We start from the raw sequence: 21,581 nt of genomic DNA, 5'->3' as shown, positions 1-21,581 counted from the left end.
ATAATGTGCTCGTCTTTGATGGGGTGGGGGCATGGTTTGAGGGAAATTTAGCTTCTCTTTCTAGTAGGGAAGTTGAATGCAATGAGAGGCCCTTCCACTATTTGGTCTCGGTAGCGCTGCAGGGAGTGCGTCATTCCAAATTATCTATATTAAGTGAGGGTATGTGTATGTGTATTGACATGTAAAGGGTGGATATCAAGCTCCCTTTGTTTGCATTCTCGAAACTTATACCAACACTCTGCAAGCACGTTGGCACCGAGACGTATTATCTAAGTTGCAAACACGTTTTCTGTTTACGTTTTCTGTTGCCAGCCCTTCGCTGCCACATCCATTTGTTTAATTCTCAGTCAGCTGAGATCAGGGCACAACCAACAAGTTATCTCCACCCATTGAACAAGAGGCCCGAACCAAAATAAAAAGAATAAAATAGTAATAATAATTATAAAAATAGATTTAAAAAAAAGAAAAAGGGAAAAGCAGGCGAACAAACGAAGCAGGGGAGTAAGTAAATGACACGCACGGGGTTATGGGAGATTATAGCAAGCTAGCGATTTCTTAGCATGCCGACTTCATCTGTTGGCACGAGACTCCATACACTGGATTGTTCGTTCTTTGCTCCCTCAGCCTCCCTTCCCCACTTTTTTTTTTAATTTCCTTTCACACGAGGCCGAAGCAAGGGAAGCAAAGCAATTTACTTTCGGTATGAATGGGATATGGTTGTTTGGCTGTTTTTTTTCTTTCTTTTTTTTTCTTTAAACCCGTATTTTTTTTTTTTAGGAAACCAGTAAGAAATTAAGGCAAGAAGAGTGTTTCTCTCTCTATGTAGTTGCTCGACCGAACCAAAAGCTCTCACAAATCACATATATAACGATCTTAAACAAAAAAACAAAAACGGTATTGGATGATATAGTCTTAGATAAATAATTTACAAAAATAGTATGGTCAAGACTAGAGTATTTTTGATCATATAACCGCTGATCAGATTCGATCTATGGCTTAACAACAATAACAGTCATTGCTTCAGTTAAGTGCACCGTAGCAGCACGCGGCGTATCTGGACAGTTTGAACCAAACAAAACCCACCTCTCTCTCTCTCTCCAGATTTGACCACATAGAAAACGAGAGAAAGGAGAAGAATCGGCCTCAGTGTTGGGCTGGTAGGTATTTTCTTTAACGACCCCGAAGGATAAAAGGTAAGCTGGACTTCGGCGGAATTTGAACTCAAGAATACCGTAACAAACACTGCAAGGCATTCTATCAGGCACTTAAACGATTCTGCTAATGCTCCGCCGAAGAAATTACAAATGCCTCAGCATAGAACAGAATTAAAATAGACATGAATATTGTGAAATATCAAATTGATGTTTAGAGCATATATTGTCTTGCTGTGTAACGAAACATTAGGATAGACACCATGTTCTCGTCAGAAAAGCAGTGTTTCCCATAAGTTCATAAAATGTTCTTAACTCTTCATCAGAGTTTCGTTAACTCCTGGACAGTGTGATGCAAAAGGAATATTCGCTCCAACAGGAAACTAATTTGCATATTCGTCGAAGTTCAGAAACAACTTGTATACCAACTGCGCATGAACATTAAAAGAACAAAACATTGTACCAAATTATACTTAAATGTTCAAAACCTTTCTTTTTTTATGTAGAATGAAACATTAGGCTGTATCCTACATTCCCGCCAGCAAGATATACACAAGTCCTCGTCAAACTCAATACATGCAAATTCACCAGCATCGGAGTTAAGGACCATATTTTTATAAGCTGTTTCTTCTCAGTATCACGGCAATCGGAGTCAAGTGAATTCAAACGAAGGTTTAGAATAGTCTAAAACTTCTTTCAGTACCTCGTATCTTGTTGCTTTCTGTCCAACACCATGTATCGTGTTCCTGAGAATATCTCCGAATTACGTTCCACGACAGGACTCATTAGATGCATATTAAATAAGTTATGCGTTTATAATAAAGTGCTTTGGTAAACTTCTTGTTTTGGTTTAGAGAAATACACTTTGAAATGCAACAGGTGAAGTATGCTTAGTAATTATTATTAATAAAAGTGTTTCCGGAACGTGGTTTGATTGGCCGTGAAATAGTCTTTATTTGGAGAAATGAATGCTCGACTTGCGAAAAAGAAAATAGCAGCCAAATCTTCCCTCAAGTTACACCCTTCCACTTTCGCTATATACATACACACACACATATATATATATATATATTACACCCCCAAAACTCTAACAACTGGCTTAGTGGTCGAGATGGAGTGTTGAGCTAATGATTACAGGGTACTGGGTACCATTTTTGAACCGGCTGGCATGTGGTTTCCTCATGCAAAGTTCATCGTTTCGTGTTGTTCTAATCTACTTTCTGAAAAAGGAGTACCAGCCTCGTGCTGATACTGCTTTCTCTCCTCCTCGAAATGTCGCATCCTTGTTGTTGGATCAAAGAGGGGAGGAGGCTGAGGATCTGTCGATATATGCTCACGACTGCTACAAGCCACCAGGGTATACTCGCTCGCAAGTGACGGCTATACTTGACGCTTGTGACACGTATGATATACAGAGAGAAGGGATGGCCGTAGCTGGAATATGTTTGACCATAGGTCTGCTCACTGAATGCTGAAGGGGGCTAAGCATTAACATTTACGAGGCAAAGCAAACAGGAAAGAAATAACTGCCACCAATATGTTTGAAACCTAATTATCGGTGTTGCTGCTTAGCTCCCATCTCATTCCAAATTACCATTAACTGAACAAATTAATAATGAGAGACATTCTAGCAATGACCATCCCGACGTATTTCGGATATAAAATATCTAGGATTACATTATCCACTAAGGGTTTTATTTTGTTTTATGTTAAGGTGTGATTTGAAGGAGATTTAGCTGCTATGTTTATTTATAGCAGGGTGAACGACCAAACAGATGCCTCCCTGTTTGATAAACTGTTATCTATGTAAAACAGCTAGGCTAACTGCTGTTATTGTAGGGGAAATGTTTGTTGTTATGTAGGGTAATGTTTTGTTTAGAAGCTCAGTGAAAATGCTTGCAGTGATTTTTTTTAATGCAAACACAAGGATTTGACAATAAAATACTTCACCGGTTGACTCAAGATCGATGCAGAAAGAATAATATGTTGATAAAACTTGAAAATATATTTTTTAAAAGTAAATAAACACAATGATTCTGAATGTTACGAATTTTCAGATTTGAAGAAGAAAGGTAACGGGGAAACAGCATTTTTCATGGCTTTCTTATGTTTCCACCTTTTTGGAAGGCCATTACAGATATCAGAAAGCAAAAGACTGCTAACGTCTGTAATCCAAACAGGGTCACGAATTCCACTGGTCTCCAATTCGCCTGCGATTCCCTTTCCGACTCTCTTAACCCTTTGCCTGTACTCTGTATTCCATTTGATACGCTAGACATATTTCACTGTATCATATATGATACACATTCCCAATATATTTAACAACCATCAGAAGGCGTCGATCCGGTAGAATCATTTGCACGCCGGGCAAAATGCTTAATGGTATTCCGTCCGTCTTTACGTTCTGGGTTCAAATTCCGCTAAGGTCGACTTGGCCTTTCATCCTTTCGAGTCGATAAAGTAAGTACGAGTTGATCACTGGGGTCAATATAGTCGACTTAACTACTCCCCCGAATTTGCTGGCATTGTGCTAAAATTTGAAATCAATATTTTCAACCATCAGAGCAACTTAGGACTCATAGAAGGAATGCTTCATGTTAATCAGAAGGGCTAACTCAAGTCTGGAAGCAGGCATGGAAGTTTAGGACAAACTTACGAAAATCCTTTGAACATGCAACGATTCATTAAAAAAATAATATTACATGGGTATAGTCTTTATTTGTTTTTAAAGTGTACAAGTTTGTCTTCTGTAATAATTCCATTTACATGTTTGGTGCCTTTAGGGACATTGAATCATTAAATCGATCCCAGTCCTTAATCGGTACATTATATCAGCGGTTCTCAACCATTAAAACAAAAAAATCTTTTTACCTAAAGACCCTTTGATTTCTATTTTACTCCCCCATAGCCATTCGATATTTAAAAAAAAAACCTATTATATTTTTATTGAATATTATTAGGAAATGTATAAAAAAAATTGTTAAAATTTTTTATGTATTGTAGAAGTGGAACCAATTCATTGTACATAAAATTATACATGGACCCCCAAGAATCACACCCTAGTTGAGAGCCACTGCATTATATTATCGGATGAAAGATAAAGCTGACACTTTGTCGGGGATTTGAACTCAGTACGTAAATTTCCTAGACTTGAACTTTATTCGGCGCGCAAACTAATTCAGTCACTCTAATCACGAAGTGACCGAATAAAAAAGATTAAATGTTGATGTTACTAAATATCATTACACCTATTACTATCGTTATTTATCAACAGCAACATATTTTGCATTTCATCATCATCATCATCAAAGTTCATTTCCGATTACCACCCACTCAGAGGAAAATCAATACGAAATCGAAGGAGCAACAATGTAACACTCTACGTGTAAAGGTTGAGATATTAAGTGTGTATAAGCAGAAAGTTATTATGAGCAGAACTGAAGACAATAAAGAAGGGAGAAAAAATTGGGGAGGAGAAGAAGAGAGACAAGGAAAAGACAAAGATGACTAGAGCAAGAAACACACAAGAAAAAGAAAAATGAAAATATTTAGATTGTAGAATTGGAAGTCCGAAAGGGAAACAGACTAGCAAAGCTAAATGGGTGGGAGGGGGGGATTAGTAGAAATAATATTCTAGAAAGAAAGAAAGAAAGAAAGAACTTGTTCAAATTTTGGACCAAGACAAAGCAGGTTTACGAGGGGGGCGTTTCGGGTGAATGGGAATAAGCGTGCGGGCGTGTGGCGGTCGTTACAGTAAGCTGTTTAAAGAACGGATGGAAAGCAATATGATATATATTTGTATGTATGTATGATGTAAATATATATGTATGTGTATGCGTGTTTGTGTGTGTATACACGTATATGAATATAAACAAATGTATTTATGCATACTTATAAAATAAATGCACACACGACTTACCTCCGAAAACAATAACACAAACAGCGTCGAGCAAATAATCCTGTGCAGTTGATGTGACATTTGGGCAAAGAATAGTTTTAAATAAATATCCAAATGTGCGTGTGTATGTGTGTAATTTTATATGTGTCTGTGTGTCTGTGTAGTGTTGGTCACTTGATGATGTACGTGTTGTTGTTCGACTGAAGTCTTCACGTATCTGTTGAATATTGTTATATTACGGCAGTTGTAGTTGAGGTTAGCGAAGTCGTGATTTCTTGGTTGATGGTGTAGTAAGTAAATTTAATAAAGGTTTGTGTTCGTTATCGTAAGGTCCGTGTGTTTACTTTTGGCGATTATTAGTAATAGTAGCAATGGTGTTTGTTGATGGTAGAGACAGCGATATTGTTGTTAAATGAGTTGTATTGTTTTAGTTGTTCTTATATAGAGGTGTTCGTCTGTCAACAGTTTAACTACAAGCATCCGTTTGAAAAATAACAAGTAAAAACAAACAAGTCAATCGAACGATGAATAATCAATAGCGAATCAGTGAATGAATTCATAAAAGTTTGCCCAACTGAAATATATAATTTTTACTTTAGTAAATAATTATATACGTATTTCACTCTTAATGTACATAAATATTTACGCTTATATTTAATATTATAATTCCCGCTTTGCTCGTAACTCTGTTTAAATACCGTGCTATCGGTTTTTGTCTCGTCCGTTTGGAGTGATATTTTTTCTTTCTTTCTTCACTATAATCGCTTATTTAATTAGCATTTAATGAACACCGCAACTTAGAATTTTTTTTTATCCTTTCGGTTTTTTTCCCCCTTTTTTCGTCTTTGTCGTTTCTCTCTCTCTATCTCTTTGCTTATCTTCAATTAAAACATCAGATGATCTGCAGTAGTAAAAAACATATCCTTTCTGTATCCTTGTTACCTCCGTTAAGGTTTCTGACCAAAAAAAAAAAACAAAAAAACTTTCTAAGTCCCGGGATTTCGTGACGTGTGGCTGGCGTGTGTATACACGCATGAATCTGTGTATGTATATAGAGGTGAGTGTATGTTTATTCATGGGTGTATCTATATCTAATGTCAGGCCTCCATAGTAAGGCGCGTGTAAAGTAAGTATTTCTTTTTTTTTTTATATTATTATTCTGTTTTGTTATACAGACATTTTTTTTTCTTTTCTTCTTTTTGCGTGTAAGCACGAGCAGGCCTGCATGCCGCCGAATTGGGACAGTCTTGTAGTATGTACGTACGTACTGATGGATGTATACGTGTGTATAACTGCCTCTACACGCGCGCACGTGTGTATGAGTATATACGCGAAGATACGTACAATATAAGTAAGCCCTCGGTGCGTTTGTGTATGTGTGAGCGTATGCTTGTGTGCGCATGTGTGTGTGTTTGTAAGCGAGCACGTGTCGGACTGGTTGTGTATCCGTTCGTGCATAACAGCTTGTATTTGTGTATATATGTATATGTTATTATACAAATGTATGTGTGTGTGAGAGAGAGAGAGAGAGAGCGTGCGCGGGCGCGCGTATTCTTTTGTGAACTAACCTGTAAGGCTACAGATAAGATTAGGGGTAGGTTGAGTCGGTGATTGATTAAAGGAAGTGAGAGGGGTAAAAGGATGCGGAGTAGGGTAATGAAAAAGAAAAGAAGAAAATAGAAAGAAAAAATATTTGCGTAGCGAATGTTGGTAGTTGACTGGGGGCTGGTGGTGGCGGTGGTGTAGCTGTGGTGTGGAAGGGGTAGTGACGGTCGTGGTAGCGGTGGTGGTAAAGGTGGTGTTGTTGTTGCTGTTGTTGTTGTTGGTGGTGGTGGTGGTGGTAAAGGTGGTGGTGATAGTAGTGTGGATAGCTGTGGTGGGGGTTGAAAAAGTGTGCTAAGAAATGGGAGGTGCGCTAAAAACAAAACAAATTGCAAAAGAGAAAGAAATATGAAAAGATAGTGAGAGAGAGAGAGAGAATGCGTGTGAGAGTGAGAGGAAGAGAGAGAGAGTAAATGCGAGAGTGAGAGGGAGGGACTGAGAAGAAAAGCGGGTGGGAGAGAGACAGAGACAGATAGACAGAGAGATGGACATACAGACAGATAGATAGATAGAAAAGAGAGCGAGAAAGTTTTGGGAAATAATAAAAGAAATTTTTAAAAAACCAGAAAAGAAAGAAAAGAAATGTAGTTAGAATGAGAGTAAGACAGGGAGGGAGGAGCATGAGGGGAAACAAAACGACAAAGAAGGAGTAAGAGAGAGAATGCGAGTGAGACAGTAAGAGATAGAGAGAGTGATAGAGGGGGGGAGAGCGAGACAGAGAGAGACTATGTGATAAATAAGTAGTGATAGGTACGTAAGGGTGCGGTGAGAGGTAAAGAGATTAGGAAAGGAGGTGAGAGGGGAAGGAAGAGGAACTTAGAAACCAACGCGCACACAAGCACACACACTCACACAGATACACTTATATACATGCATGCATATACATACATACATACATACATATATATATATATATATATATATATATATATATATATATATACGTACGTACAAGCATGCATGTATGTATGTAGATGAAGGGAAGTTAAGCAGATAGAGGGGAGGGCAGTGGAAATTTAATATAAATGAAAATATATGGAGACACGCTTATAGCACAGGTCTAAGAAAAATGGGCGGCGTGCCGGTCTGGCTTATTATATGACGGACATAGCGCGTATTTCACACGTCACACATACTCATACGCGTACACTTGTGTTATATATAAACAGTTACACGTTTACACATCTGCACACGTGCGTTGGCACGCTCGCATATATGCTTGCACACACACACACACACACACACACACACACACGTTTCCATGTCTATTGTATGTGTGTGCGTGTGTGTGTGTGCAAACACATATACCTACATATATGCCTTCATATATGCACACACATAGATACCTAAATATATGCACGCACACAGATACCTACATATATGCACACACATAGATGCCTACATATATGCACAGACATAGATACCTGCATATATGCACACACATAGATACTTACATATATGCACACATACGCTTGCACTCACATGCATGCATATGTCTTTGCTCCTTGCAAAACAAGTTTATCTTTTTAATCACACGAATGCATTTGAGTTTATAAATGCATGATGGCTATGATAGTGAGCGCTAAAACGGTGCTCTAGCATGGCCACAGCATACTGGCGGAAACTTGGTGGGAGGGGTTACATGCGCGCGTTTAACCGAAGGTTAAACCGGAAATAGAAGTTTACATTTCAAAATACTTAAGTAGAAATATAAGGACGCAGTTTCGATTCCAAAATGCGTCTCTTGGCGCATTTGTGTTTATTTCTTCGGGCGGTAAACGAATTGAATGACGTGTTGATATTCTCTTCGTTATGTATAGTATAATCCTTTCTAGTATAAGCAGGAGGCCTGAAATTTTTAAGGGAGGGCTCTTGTCGATTACATCGAACCTCAGTGCTCAACTAGTACTTACGAATTCCATCGTACTCGAAAGGACGAAAAGCAAAGTCGACTTCGGCTGGATTTGAAACCAGAACATGAAGCCCGACGAAACACCGTTAACATTTTTGTCCAACACGCCTGCTATTGTGCTAGCTCGCCGCTTTAAAAATAATAATAATATTTTCTACTAAAGGCACAAGGCCTGGAATTTGCGGAGAGGGGACTAGTCGATTACATCGACCCGTGTTTCACTAGCACTTAATTTATCGGTCTCAACAGGATGAAAGGCAAAGTCAACCTCGGTAGAATTCGAACCCAAAACGTAGCGATGGGCGAAATACCGCTAAGCATTTCGTCCAGCGTGCTAACGATTCTGCCAACTCACCGCCTTATTATTATTATTATTATTATTATTATTATTAATAATAATAATAATAATAATAATAATAATAATAATAATAATAATAATAATAATAATAATAATAGGTAGGTAGATAGATAGATAGATAGATAGATAGATAGATAGATAGATAGATAGATAGATAGATAGATAGAGAATAGGAAGCCAGACATAGTGTTAATTGAGAAAGAAAGCAATCTACGCTAGATCATAGATATAGCATGCCCAGCTGACAACAAGGTATGCGATAAAGAAGAAAGAAAAGTCGATTGATACGACAGATTAGCTGGGGAAGTTAAGCAGTTATGGTCGATGTAAAAGGGAGTAGTAGTACCAATAATTGTCGGAGCCCTGGGAACAGTGAATAAAAATCTTGAGAAGTACATGGAACAAATAGGGACTGCAATAAGGGTGGAACACTTGCAGAAACCAGCACTTCTTGGAACCGTTCGAATGCTCCAGAAGGTGCTCGAAAAATAAGAGGTGCTATCTTAATTCACTGGTAGTGAATAGCTGACACCGTAGTACATCTCCAGTGCTAGAAGCTGTGCAAAGGCAATGATAATAATAATGATAATCTTTTCTATTATAGGCACAAGGCCTGAAGTTTGGGGGAAGGGGATAATCGATTACATCGACGACAGTACTCAAATGGTGCTTAATTTATCGACCCCGAAAGGATGAATGGAAAAGTCGGCCTCGGTAGTACTTGAACTTAGAACGTAAAGACGGATGAAATGTCGCTAAGCAGTTTGTCCGACGCGCCTGCAATTGTGCTATCTTGTCGCACTATTCTATTTTGGCACAAGACCAGCAATTTCAAGGGAAGGGTAAGTCGATTACATCGACCCCAGTGCTCAACTGTTACTTATCGACCCCGAAAGGATCAAAGGTGAACTCGACCTCGACGCAATTTGAACTTGGAACGTAATTACAGACAAAATGCCGCCAATCATTTTGTCCGGTATGCTAACGATTCTTCTTGCTTGCCGCCTTATATTCAAATTGCGTCAGCGAGGCCAGAAGAGGTTATGTTGATGTTGATGTTGTTGTTGTTGTTGTTGTTGTTGTTGGTGGTGGTGGTGGTGGTGGTCGTCGTCGTCGTCGTCGTCGTCGTCGTCATCGTGATGATGATGATGATGATGATGACAATAGACGCAGGCATGGCAGTGTGGTCAAGAAGCCCGATTGGAAACCACGTGGTTTCGGGTTCAGTCCCACTGTGCAGCACTGCTTTTGGCAAATGTCTTCTACTTTAGCCTCGGACCGGACCAATGACCTGTGAGTGAATTTAGTTGGTGGAAACTGTATGGAAGCCCGTCGTGTATTTGTGTGTGTGCACTTGCATGTATGTGTTTTTGAAACCGATAGAATGAGTATCAGACTAAAATGTAAACAACCAAGATAACTAAGTACTGGGGTCGATTTGTTTAGCTTAAACCCTCCTAGGTGGCGCCCCAGCACAGCCACAGTCCAACGACCGAAACAAGTAAAAGATAAAAGAAAAAAAGTAGAAGTGAGGACGCGGAGGTGAGAAAGAAACCATTTTCGAATCTCAGTGGTTCATCCCATTTTTATTTACTCACATATTTTCTTTACTTTTTTTTTTTCATTGTTTCACTGGTTTCACTCGTATTGTGTCCATACTGGAGCACCGGCTTCACGAGTATAGTTGATTTCATCGATTCCAGGACTTATTTAAATGTCTCACGAAAAGGTGAAAGGCTAAGTGGATTTCGGCAAGATTTGAACTCAAAACGTAAACCGCAAGACATTATCTCCGCTGTTCTACCGATTCAGCCATCCATTTTTAAGTTTTAGAAGTAGTAGCAGCAATAGTAACATTAGCAGCAGTTAGTAATAGTAGGTGTTGCTTAGCCCTAGGTTAGCGTTGACTGAGCACACAGAAAGCGAAAGATGGTGCGATCGTGAGCGACTATCATTTTTTTATGCAGTGAAGCCGGAACCACATCAGCCAAAGTGCTTTTCTGAAACGGTACGGTATGATTTGTGGCAGATTTGGCTGCTATTTCAAACCACTCGAGTGTCCATGTACAAACTTTTAATGTGAGGAAAAGGTAGAGCAGCAACTACGATCCTCACATGATATCCTCGTGGGGGTGGGAGGTCGTAGAAGTTGACGTTTGGTTAATATCTCTTTAGTCCGACGACATCTGCAGAAAATAAGTTGAACGAAGAGTGAATTCTATATCGTTGTAGTCCTGAGGAGGTCTGATCTGAGAAAGTGTTTAATGGGGAATGGGACTCAGTAGGTGGTAAGAAGTGGGGAAAATGAGTGTCAGATGGGTCTAATACGAGGTAATATACCCAAAATGCTAACTTAGGGGATGTAAAGGATGTTGGTGCAGAAATTAATCGCGTTTTTCGCTGTAAACTCTGAAGTTTATTTTAGAATTTACTTTAAATTTACAATATTCATGTAATATCGATTTTAAGAGGCAAATTTCCGTCCACTGATTTATGCTAAAGATTTAGTTCTCCTGGTTTATACGTTTTTATTTAGGCTGATAAATTAATAATTGAAATTCGAGGGATTTTATTCATAGTAGAATGCGAAGCGGTGGAAACTGATCGCAGAATCAATCAAGTATTTGACCAGAAGACTGTCAATAAACGGAAGACTGTCAATAAATGTGCAACTCAACGTTGGTTCGAAAAAATTATAGTCGAGACGAAAGTTTTGAAGATGTGGAAAGTAACAGATGACTTTCTGTAATTGATAGCGACTAATTGGTTATTATTGAAGCGCAATGTCACCGAATGATTATTTGTTGATTATTAAACAGTTGCTTGACATTTGCATCACATTGGAAAATTAAGAAAATTCTACAAATGGATGTCGTAAGCGAGCCAAACGGAAAAAATAAAGAAAAAGAAAAAAACTTATGACGTTTGCTTAGTGTTTTCTATAATAAAAGCAATCCAGTTCTTGATCGCATTGCAACATGTGACGTCTGCGTAGTGGGTGAACAAAAGAGAGGCACCAATGAACTTTCCAAACTGAAGCTGCATCAAAAGGTTATGGTCCGTGTTTGGTTGTCAAAAAGTGGAGTTGCATGTCACAGTAACATGAATTATGTTGAAAGCATCACAGAAGAGGAGTATTGCATCAAATCAACATAATGCATCAAGAGTTTCTGTTTGCGTCCAACATTCGTCAATCTAAAAGAACTAATTCTTGTCTCTGGAAGTGAGATAAGCTGCTCTCAAGAAAATTATCTCCCTCAGGTAACATTTCTAAATTTGAAAATCTAAAAAAATGCGATTATGGGGATTTATCGAACTGTTATTATAATTAAAGTTTAATTTAAAATAAGAAACTTTGACGCTAATAGGGATTAAATTTTAAAGCGAGGTTAGGTTAGGTTGAGGGTTTAGACTCACTTTTCACCCTTAACGGTCCATCAGAGTTTTACTGAACCTAAAGTAGAAGAAGCAGGAGAAATCGCCTAAATATGTTTTTGCTACCAACAATGGGAGCCCTTCAGCTGCTCAAGGGGGAACTACCCGTCTGCGTTGGGGAAATAGTGGATTGAAACCCCTTAGGCGGGCTCCGAGAGATGACAGCTTAATGTGTTGTGAGTGTGAAGACAGATGAGGAAAGGAAGGTAATAATGTTGTAAGTGGCTGCGTTCTGTGTGTTGCGCACAGAGCACCTTGCAGCATGGACAAGTCTCGGTGCCCCGCTCGTCGAACGAGTGCTCTCTACCCGCACCGAAATTTTTATTTTGTGTCCGCTCTGGTTGGGGATCGAACCTTCGACCAAGGAGTGGAAATACAGTACCTTATCCACTCGGCCATGAGAGCTCCAATTTTATAGTGAAATAAAAACTAAATTTATTATTCTTTCAGAAGTGGAAAGTCAGCCAAGAAGAGGCTGAAGAGGATCGCAGACATGGACATTGACGCCACACACTAGTCAGCATTAATCAATCTTTCTCAAAGAGGGATCTGCGAACCTGTTCGCCCAGAAGACTTTTTTTAACCAGGAACTTCAAGAAACATTACTGGAGCTGCCTGATTTGCTTTCATATTCTCAGTGTTGAAATTGCAGTGAAGCTGACATCTGAAGCTTCCCATATTGTTTACAGATTCGAATCAAGGCCCAAACACATTCAGGGCTAAGCCCTAAGCCGCCTTCTGAGGCCTTCCTTTGCTTCTAAAGACGCTTACAGTGAAAATTATGATGATTTTGGTATCTAAATTTGTCTTATTTGACTCTTTACAGTCTGTACGTTTTTTACTCGTTTTCTATAGAGATGCAACATTTTTATGGATTTTACAAGTAACGATAGCATGCATTTTACGACCGAAAATGGTGAAATCATGGTGTTTTTTGGTCACAGTATTTTGAAGATTTTTGAAACAGTTTCAGTTTTTTTTTAAACAATTTCCTCAAAAAAAAAAAAACCGTTAATGTTGGGGAGATGGATTTTTTTGTCAGTTATTATCATATTAATCCCTCACTATTTCGATTAGTCTAAAGTCATTAACTACAAAAGTATGGAAAATTAACCTGCACTAATACGTACACGTTTTTCATTTGTCGTAGTTTATTTACAATACATTTTTTCATATATATATATATATATATATATATATGCTTTTTTCTCAGTTTTTCAAGTTTCTTCTCTTATTCAATCTTTTTAGTTCATTATGATACGTGATTTGTGCCTGAAGAATATGTTTGAGATATTTCTCAAATTATGAAACTATTAGTAGCACTTAAAGACATGTATTGTGTCCTTTAAATAAATAATATTTGTCTCTCACCAGGTGGCGTACAATTTTTGTTGAATTTTCTTACACAAAATAGTACATTATATATATATATATATATATATATATATATATATATATATATATATTGTGTGTGTGTGTGTGTGTGTGTGTGTGTGTGTATGCCCCGAGATAAACTCACTTTCTGTCTCAATAAAAAAAAGTAACAAACATTAATGTATAACATGTATTGAACGTATTGAACATTTCTCTCCCATTCTTTCGGCATAAACAAACGTAAGTATGTATGTGTGTATGTGTGTGTGTGGGGGAGACAGACAGACAGAGTGACAGAGGAGAAAGTGAGAGTGAAGGAGTATGATACTGACAAATAGTCAGCAGGAAGTTGATAGCCCTATATCAAATTAACGCGGTAGCTACTACCTCGTTAGCTTGGTATCGTTGTTGTGTTGTGCTTTTGATGTTGTTATTGTTGCTGCCGTGGTGGTGGTGGTGGTGGTGGTGGTGGTGGTGGTGGTGGTGGTGGTGGTGGTGGTGGTGTTGGTGGTGGTGGTGGTGGTGGCTGTGTTGAAGTGCTCCAGGTGTGCACTGATCAAGCATTGGCGGCGGTGAAGGTGATAGTAATTGATGTTTTTGTTGCTTATTGATAATTTTACCTGTACGAGTAGCATATGTACACATACTATACAGACATTCATGCGTGTGTGCATAAGTAGGGAACAGCTTGCCTTTTGGTCGTGTTATAGAAGGTGCATTCCAAAAGTTTTTCGGACGTTTTCAGAAGAGACATTTATTAATTTCAAAGATGTACAAAACTTCAATCCTTTCCAAAGTAAGATTCCTTGACTTTAATGCACTTGTTGTGCGCCAGCCACTTCGTAAAGGACCCATGGAAATCCTCCAAAATGAAAGTGTCCAGGATCCTTGTCACAGCCCCCTCCGTCTTTTCAATGTCTTCAAAATGACTGTTCTTGAAGTTTTCCTTCAGCCTGAAGAACAACCAAAATTCATAAGGAGCAAGGTCTGCCCTGTAGGGATGGTGAAAAACAGTTTTTATGCCCATCACTGTCAAGTAGTTGCTTTCAGGAAGCTCGTCACCGAGCAACCTGGGAACAAACTACACGCACAAAGTTTACGCATGTTCAAACCTTCAAGAATAATTCCACGTACAGTTGCCACACCAACTCCAAGCTCCATGCATACTATCATTATACATACACAACGGTCTTCATCTCTACCCTGAATTGCGGTACAATATGGACAGATTTTTGAATGCCAAGGAACATTTATGCAGATATAACAATTTAAAGGATAACCATATTACAATAGATAATACTAAGTGGACTTTTCCTTTTTCTCTTTCTTTTTCTTTTTTCTTTGTGATGTAATCTTGGGACTGAAAATGTTTGCGGCTGAAGATAGCTTTAAACCATCCTTTCTATCAATTATATACTCATATAATGATGCAACGACAGTATGTGTATAAAGCTTGAAACACGTGTACCGCGGAATCCTTTGTGTTCTGTTTTCATTTTACGTTTTAATATATTCTTTCACCTCGGCCACTATCTGGCATATACAGGTGCTTACACTTATCAAGTATTGCCTCTAAAACTTGCTATATATAATATACGACAGGTCCTTTTCAGTTTCCGTCTACCAAATCCATTCACAAGGCTTTGGTCGGCCCGTGGCTATAGTAGAAGACACCTGCCGAAGCTGGAATCATGTGGCTGGTAAGCAAACTACTTATCACACATACCACTCCTGTATTCGCGCATGAGTTAATTGCAGTTTACTTGAAAGCGTGCAGTTTTTTAATCAGTCATCATCGTTCAACTTTTATGCAATTTTACGGCCTCATATTCTGGATGCATTTGTATTGGCGAGTGTCGCTGCCGATTTAATAAATGGAAAATTTGTTCCATACGTTAAATACATTAGAGACACATCATCAATTGAAAATATATAAACTATATAAACCAAAGAATAAAATGTATTTAATGAATCAAATGCCAGCTAACAATAAAAGTTGAAAGCATAATGAAAAACCTCACAATACATAACACAATATTCATTGTTCTGAGCCATAAACAAATGCTAATAATATATGACAAAAGCACTCAAATTTAAAACTCGTATCAATAGCAAACCTAATCTGTCTTTTAAGCTCTTATGTAAATCTTTCTGTACACACTGTGAAGTCGAACTTGAAACTTCTTATTTGCCTAGGTTTCGGCTCCACATAGAAGAATGCCATCTGGTCGTGCCCTGAAGAAGGTCAGGCATGTTTACTGAAATATTCGATTGCTAAACGTTGTGAAGCTTGTCGCAAGTACTCTAGGCTGATAGGGTCTCTTGTATGTATCAGGAAGTCTTTCTTACTGTCAGCAATTTAGAATCCAAGACGCATGAAGTCACTGACCACTCGAGTTATATGCCATTGTTGGAACCAATCAACAGGCTTCTCATGAAGGACTCAAAGCTCGTTTTGGTATGGGAAGTAGACCTAACAGATTAATGGACACATTGTCCACTTTCTCATAATGTTGTCCTGCACAGGGTAGGCTTTGCTGCCCACGGCAATCCTTCTGAACACCAAGTCATATTAAATGTCATATATTGAAGTCTTCCACATTCTAATAGAAGACGAAGTCTACTTAACTATATTGATGTTGCAAGCAGAGAAAGAGAGAGAGAGAGAGAGAGAGAGAAAGACACACACACACACACACACACACACACGCACATACACGCACGCACGTACGCAAGCACACAATATATGCATGTATGTATGTATGTATATATATATATATATATATATATATATATATATATATATATACATATACATGTGTGTGTGTACATGTATATGTGTATATATATATCGATAGATGTGTATGCATATATATGCGTGTGTGAATGTGTGTGCTTGTGTGCGCGCATGTCTGTATGTGTGTACATGTATATGTGTGTATATATATAGATGTGTATGTATATATGTATGCATATATACCCATGTGTATGAGTGTGTGTGTGTGTGTGTGTGTATGTGTGTGTGTGTGTGTGTGTGTGTGCGTGCGTGCATCACATATAACAAAACGCATTTGTTGTTTGCGGTCAGGTCTTGTAGAGGAACAGCGAAAGCACAGATGAAGAGAGAAAGAGTGACACAGTCCAGGACGTTAAATCCAAGAAAGGGAAAGTGAAAAAATTGTAATTTCTGTAGCTGGAGTAGCAAACATTTATATCAAAATGGAACTGTTTCTGTTGCACCTGTAATTCAAAGGGCCAGCCTTGTCACACTGTGTCACGTTGAATATCCCCGAGAATTACATTAAGGGTACATGTGTCTGTGGAGTGCTCAGCCATTTGCACGTTAATTTCACGAGCAGGCTGTTCCGTTGATTGGATCAACTGGAACCCTCGACGTCGTAAGCGACGGAGTGCCAACAACATTGATAACTGCATTGTCTCTTTCCAGGTAAGCTGACGTCTCACTGCTCAAAGAGCGCTTCGAAAGTAACCAGTAGTGACTTCTCTTGAAAATGGACAAAATTTAGCACCGTGATATTATCAAGGACGTACAGAAAATGGGGTTAACTCCCGCAGACATTCATGCTGGTATGGTTATTACATTAGGGGACGGCATTCCAGCTTTATCAACAGTAGAAAAGTGGGCAGCTAAATTTACGAGAGAAAGGGAGTATCTTGAAGAGGATTTTACTACGTATGTATATAGTAAAATTAATGAAACTAAGAAAATTCAAACACAGTCGAACTTAAAAACGTATGTATATGCAAAACTTTATTTGTTTCACACACGAAGGGAAGTGCTCAATACACATTGTAGAGTATAGTTTATTGTCTGTAGCTGTTATATCCCGTGTCCCGCCATCATGTTTCATATCTTGCTACATGTACCTGTACGAACGTACACACGCGCGCGCGCGCATACACATACACGTACGTACAGACATACATGCACATGCAAACATGAACATATACACACATACATACACATAAATGTAAGGAGAGAGAGAGAGAGAGAGTGAGTGAGTAAGAGAGAGAGAGAGAGAGAGAGAGAGAGAGAGAGAGAGAGAAAATCATTGTTTGCTGCAACTCCAACTAAGAAGTAGATAGAGGATATGACGTATTGCAGCAGAGTAAATAATATATCTTTTATCATAAAACAGAAGCGAATCTCCGTCTGTGTGTCCATCACAACATCTATTAAAAGCGGAGAAAGAAAGGGCTGAATCAGAATATGTCGCAATGTATTTTTAGAAGGGGAGGAGAAAAAGATGCTGCGAGAGAAATAAAGTGTGTGTGTTCGTGTGTGTGTGTGTGTGTGTGTGTGTGTGTGTGTGTGTGTGTGTGTGTGTGTGTGTGTGACAGAGAGAGAAAGAGAGAGTATGTGTATGTGTGTGTGAATTAAAGAAAGAAATTGATAGATAGATAGGTATGTAAGTAGGTAGTTTTTTCACCATAGTAACTAGCAAGGATTGATTAAAAAACGCGGGAATTTTAAGTGCAAGTCTGTCAACACAACACAATTTAAAAAAAAAAAGACTTACATTATATAGCAATATAGATAACTATTTTTGTCGTTTGTTTGTGCGTGCGTGTGTGTACCTGTGTGTCTCTGTATGTTTTTCAACATTAAGACAGCACAACGCATACTTTAAAAAAGATACACTATGATGACAGGTTGTTGTAAATTGTTGTAAAGAGAGAAATACGGTGAAAAAGAGAAGCAGAAAGAAGAAAGAGAGAGAGAGAGAGAGAGAGAGAGAGAGAGAGATGAGAGAGAGAGAAAGAGAAGAGAGAGAGAGAGAGAGAGAGAGGAGAGAGAGAGAGGAGAGAGAGGAGAGAGAGAGAGAAGAGAGAGTAGAGAGAGAAGAGAGAGAGAGCGAGAGAGAGAGCGATGAGAGAGAGAGCGAGAGAGAGAGAGAGAGAGAGAGAGAGCGAGAGAGAGAAGAGTGTGTGTGTGTGTGTGTGTGTGTGTGTGTGTGATAGATAGGTTTTCACCATAGTAACTAACAAGACTTTCATATATAACAATCTACTATTGAAAGATTGTACGTGCATGATTAAATATTTTTACCGCCAGCGTATCGACGGATAAACACCTAGTTTTAATGGATTATAGAATAACTGTACACTCGTTTAATGGATCTTCAAGAGTATAATAAATGAGGTTGGGTCGTCCAATAAATTTTTGTGCCAGTCAATCAGTGAAAGTAATTGATACAAATCATGAAAGTAGCAACATCAGTAGCTAAACTTTACTTCAAACTTTCAATCTACTCTATAAATACATTAAAATCTTTAATAGATAAAAACGCAGCAAAATTTTAACTGTACATTTTAAATATTCAAAGAAACTTTCTTTCAACATGCTCAAACCAACAAACCTACAGCAAATTTACTGACCAGAACTGCAACAAAATATTAATAAGATATGCCAACAGGTGTCAAATAGCATAGGAATTTGTATTATATATAAATTTGAAGTTACGATCCCAAATTTTTCATTTATATTGGCTTGAGTTCTATCCCATTAAAATTTTGGTACAATCCACACACATATGCCTTAAGGGAGGCACAGCGTATTAAAGCTATCTCCCTTTCATAATGTATATTGCAAACAAAGAATAATGTATAGTTTAAATTGTAAGGAAAATCATAGCGCAAGCAAAGTCCCATAAAATAGGATGTTCTAGGACAATTTTCAGCATTCCGTGAAAGAAAAAATTAGTGAACATTTTAATTATCATCTAAAATTTTTTAATCTTTCTTTTTATCTCTCACTTTTACATTTATTTTTCATCTTTTACTAACTTTATTGCCCTTTTATATACGTTTACCCCGTATTTTCAACAGGCATATAAATAATCACATTAACTTGAGCACGATTCACAACACTTCCGACTCCAGCTCGCGTTTTGTGCAGATTATAAAACATTTCCAAAATTTTAAATTCTCAAATACTTCTTCATGTAAATTACTACATTGAAATATTCACCGATGTTAGCTTTTAAGCTTCAAAAATTTAAAACTTTGGATTTGATTCTTATACCTTTTGAATTCCAAATTTTTAATTTAAATTTGAATTTATATTTAATCTTATCAATATTGTAATAAGTTTACATTTTTAAACATTCTTATTATATGTTTTAATCACTTTTCAGCCAAAAATGAATATCACCTAAATTAACTTCCAACGGAAAGGACTATATATCTCCAATTGATCATAGTCTGTTTAAAAAAAACTCCATCTCCAAAACTACATTCAAAGGAGATAATGTATCCCCGACTACATGCGACATTAACAAAGAGAATTTGGAACCTGTTTCTATAAAGCCTACATCTCAAACACGCGTATATTCTAGTGTATGAAAAGTATCATAAAATATAATGGCTATAAATCAAAGTATAAATTTTCTTTATTGCTTACTAAATAATACATCAAACCACATGTAACCCTTCTATTATTATTTTTCTTTTATTATTTAACAGAAAGGCAGGTGAATATCGCCAAGCTTTACTGCGCTTCTTTCATTGCCTTGAGAGTTCTCAGTCGTGTGAAGCTATTAGACATCCGTTGCACTCAACAATGCACACATATTCACACACACACATGCATGCATGCGTGTGTGTGTGTGTGTGTGTGTGTGTGTGTGCAATGAACTCTCCCGTCGAGGATGACGTATGAGTTTTCAGGTTTCGCTGAACGACTTGCACAGATTGATTATTCGTTTATAGCCATCAAATATCTGTGCAGTACATTCGCTCACCCCCCCCCCCCCACTCCGTTCAAATCAACATTTCCTATTCAGCTGTTCAAGAGCACAACTTGTCAAATGTCGAAATGATCGCAGAACAACGTAAAATGACGTGTTTTGCTCAAGAACACAACACACCGCACGGTCCGGAAATCGAACTCACTATCTAGCGTTCGTGAGTGCAACACCGATACCACCGAGCAACGTATTTTAATATTTTCATCATCATCATCATTGTTGTTATTATTATTATTATTATTATTATTATTATTATTATTATTATTATTATTATTATTATTATTATTATTATTATTGAGTGAGAGAGCGGTGCATACCATCAAAGTGACACTGGGGTAAAATATACGAAGCCCATTATACCCATCATGACTACCCGTCTTATAAGGGTACACCAGGCACATGCATCACAACCATATGTGCGCGACATGGTGATCTCATATCAAAATAAACAGCGCATGACCTCGCAGGTGGGGCCCCAGTTAGAATTTTCTTCAGGTCGAGTAGCCCGTCCCGCTCAAAAGGTCCTTGAATAAGGTTTGTTTAAGGATGTTGAGCAACTGACGGAAATGTAAACACACCAACACCGGTTGTCAAGCGGTGGTTTGGAAAATACACACACACACACACACACACACACATACATATGTATGTATATATACGACAGGCTTCTTTCAGTTTTTGTCTACCAAATTCACCCACAAGGTTTGGTCGGCCTGAGAGTACAATAGAAGACACTTGCCCAAGGTGCCACATAGTGGGACTGAATCCGGAACTATGTATGTGGTTGGGAAGCAAATTTCTTACTACACAGTCACACCTGCACTTGAAATACAATTTTTTTTTTTATTCGTAACGAGCTAGATATTATCATTGCTGCGAACGGCAGAAAAGGTTTTTACATCAGAATAATGGTTCAAAAATTGCGGAGACAGGGGCACTAGTGAATTATCTAGCACACATGACAAATATATGTCTCATTGCAACTATTTCGTTTAGCTGTATCGTAGCAGACACAGTCATCGTCGTAGCCGTCATCATGGCCATCATCAATTTGCCTTGATGCTTGGGCTAAGCGCGTGCC

At 38.1% G+C, this 21,581-nt stretch overlaps 1 protein-coding gene across 4 annotated transcripts in view; it reads right to left on the bottom strand.

The window, feature by feature from the left end:
• The window catches only part of LOC106870007 (delta-like protein D), a 320,127-nt gene that overhangs the window by 94,737 nt on the left and 203,809 nt on the right, over nt 1-21,581 (bottom strand). Inside the window, exon 1 of one of the 4 annotated variants that reach the window (XM_089361571.1) lies at nt 5,071-7,074. The exons of the other annotated variants lie outside the window; for them this stretch is intronic. Coding sequence (XP_089217697.1) covers nt 5,071-5,130 — 60 coding nt within the window. The 5' untranslated portion in view covers nt 5,131-7,074. Of the gene's footprint in view, nt 1-5,070; nt 7,075-21,581 lie in introns of those variants that run through there. 4 annotated transcript variants of the gene reach the window in all.

Source organism: Octopus bimaculoides, chromosome 13 (assembly GCF_046866305.1).
Source record: "Octopus bimaculoides isolate indiv1 chromosome 13, ASM4686630v1, whole genome shotgun sequence".
Classification (NCBI taxonomy): domain Eukaryota; kingdom Metazoa; phylum Mollusca; class Cephalopoda; order Octopoda; family Octopodidae; genus Octopus; species Octopus bimaculoides.
The sequence above is the reverse complement of the archived record's forward strand: the minus strand, read 5'-3'. Positions and strand labels throughout refer to the sequence as shown.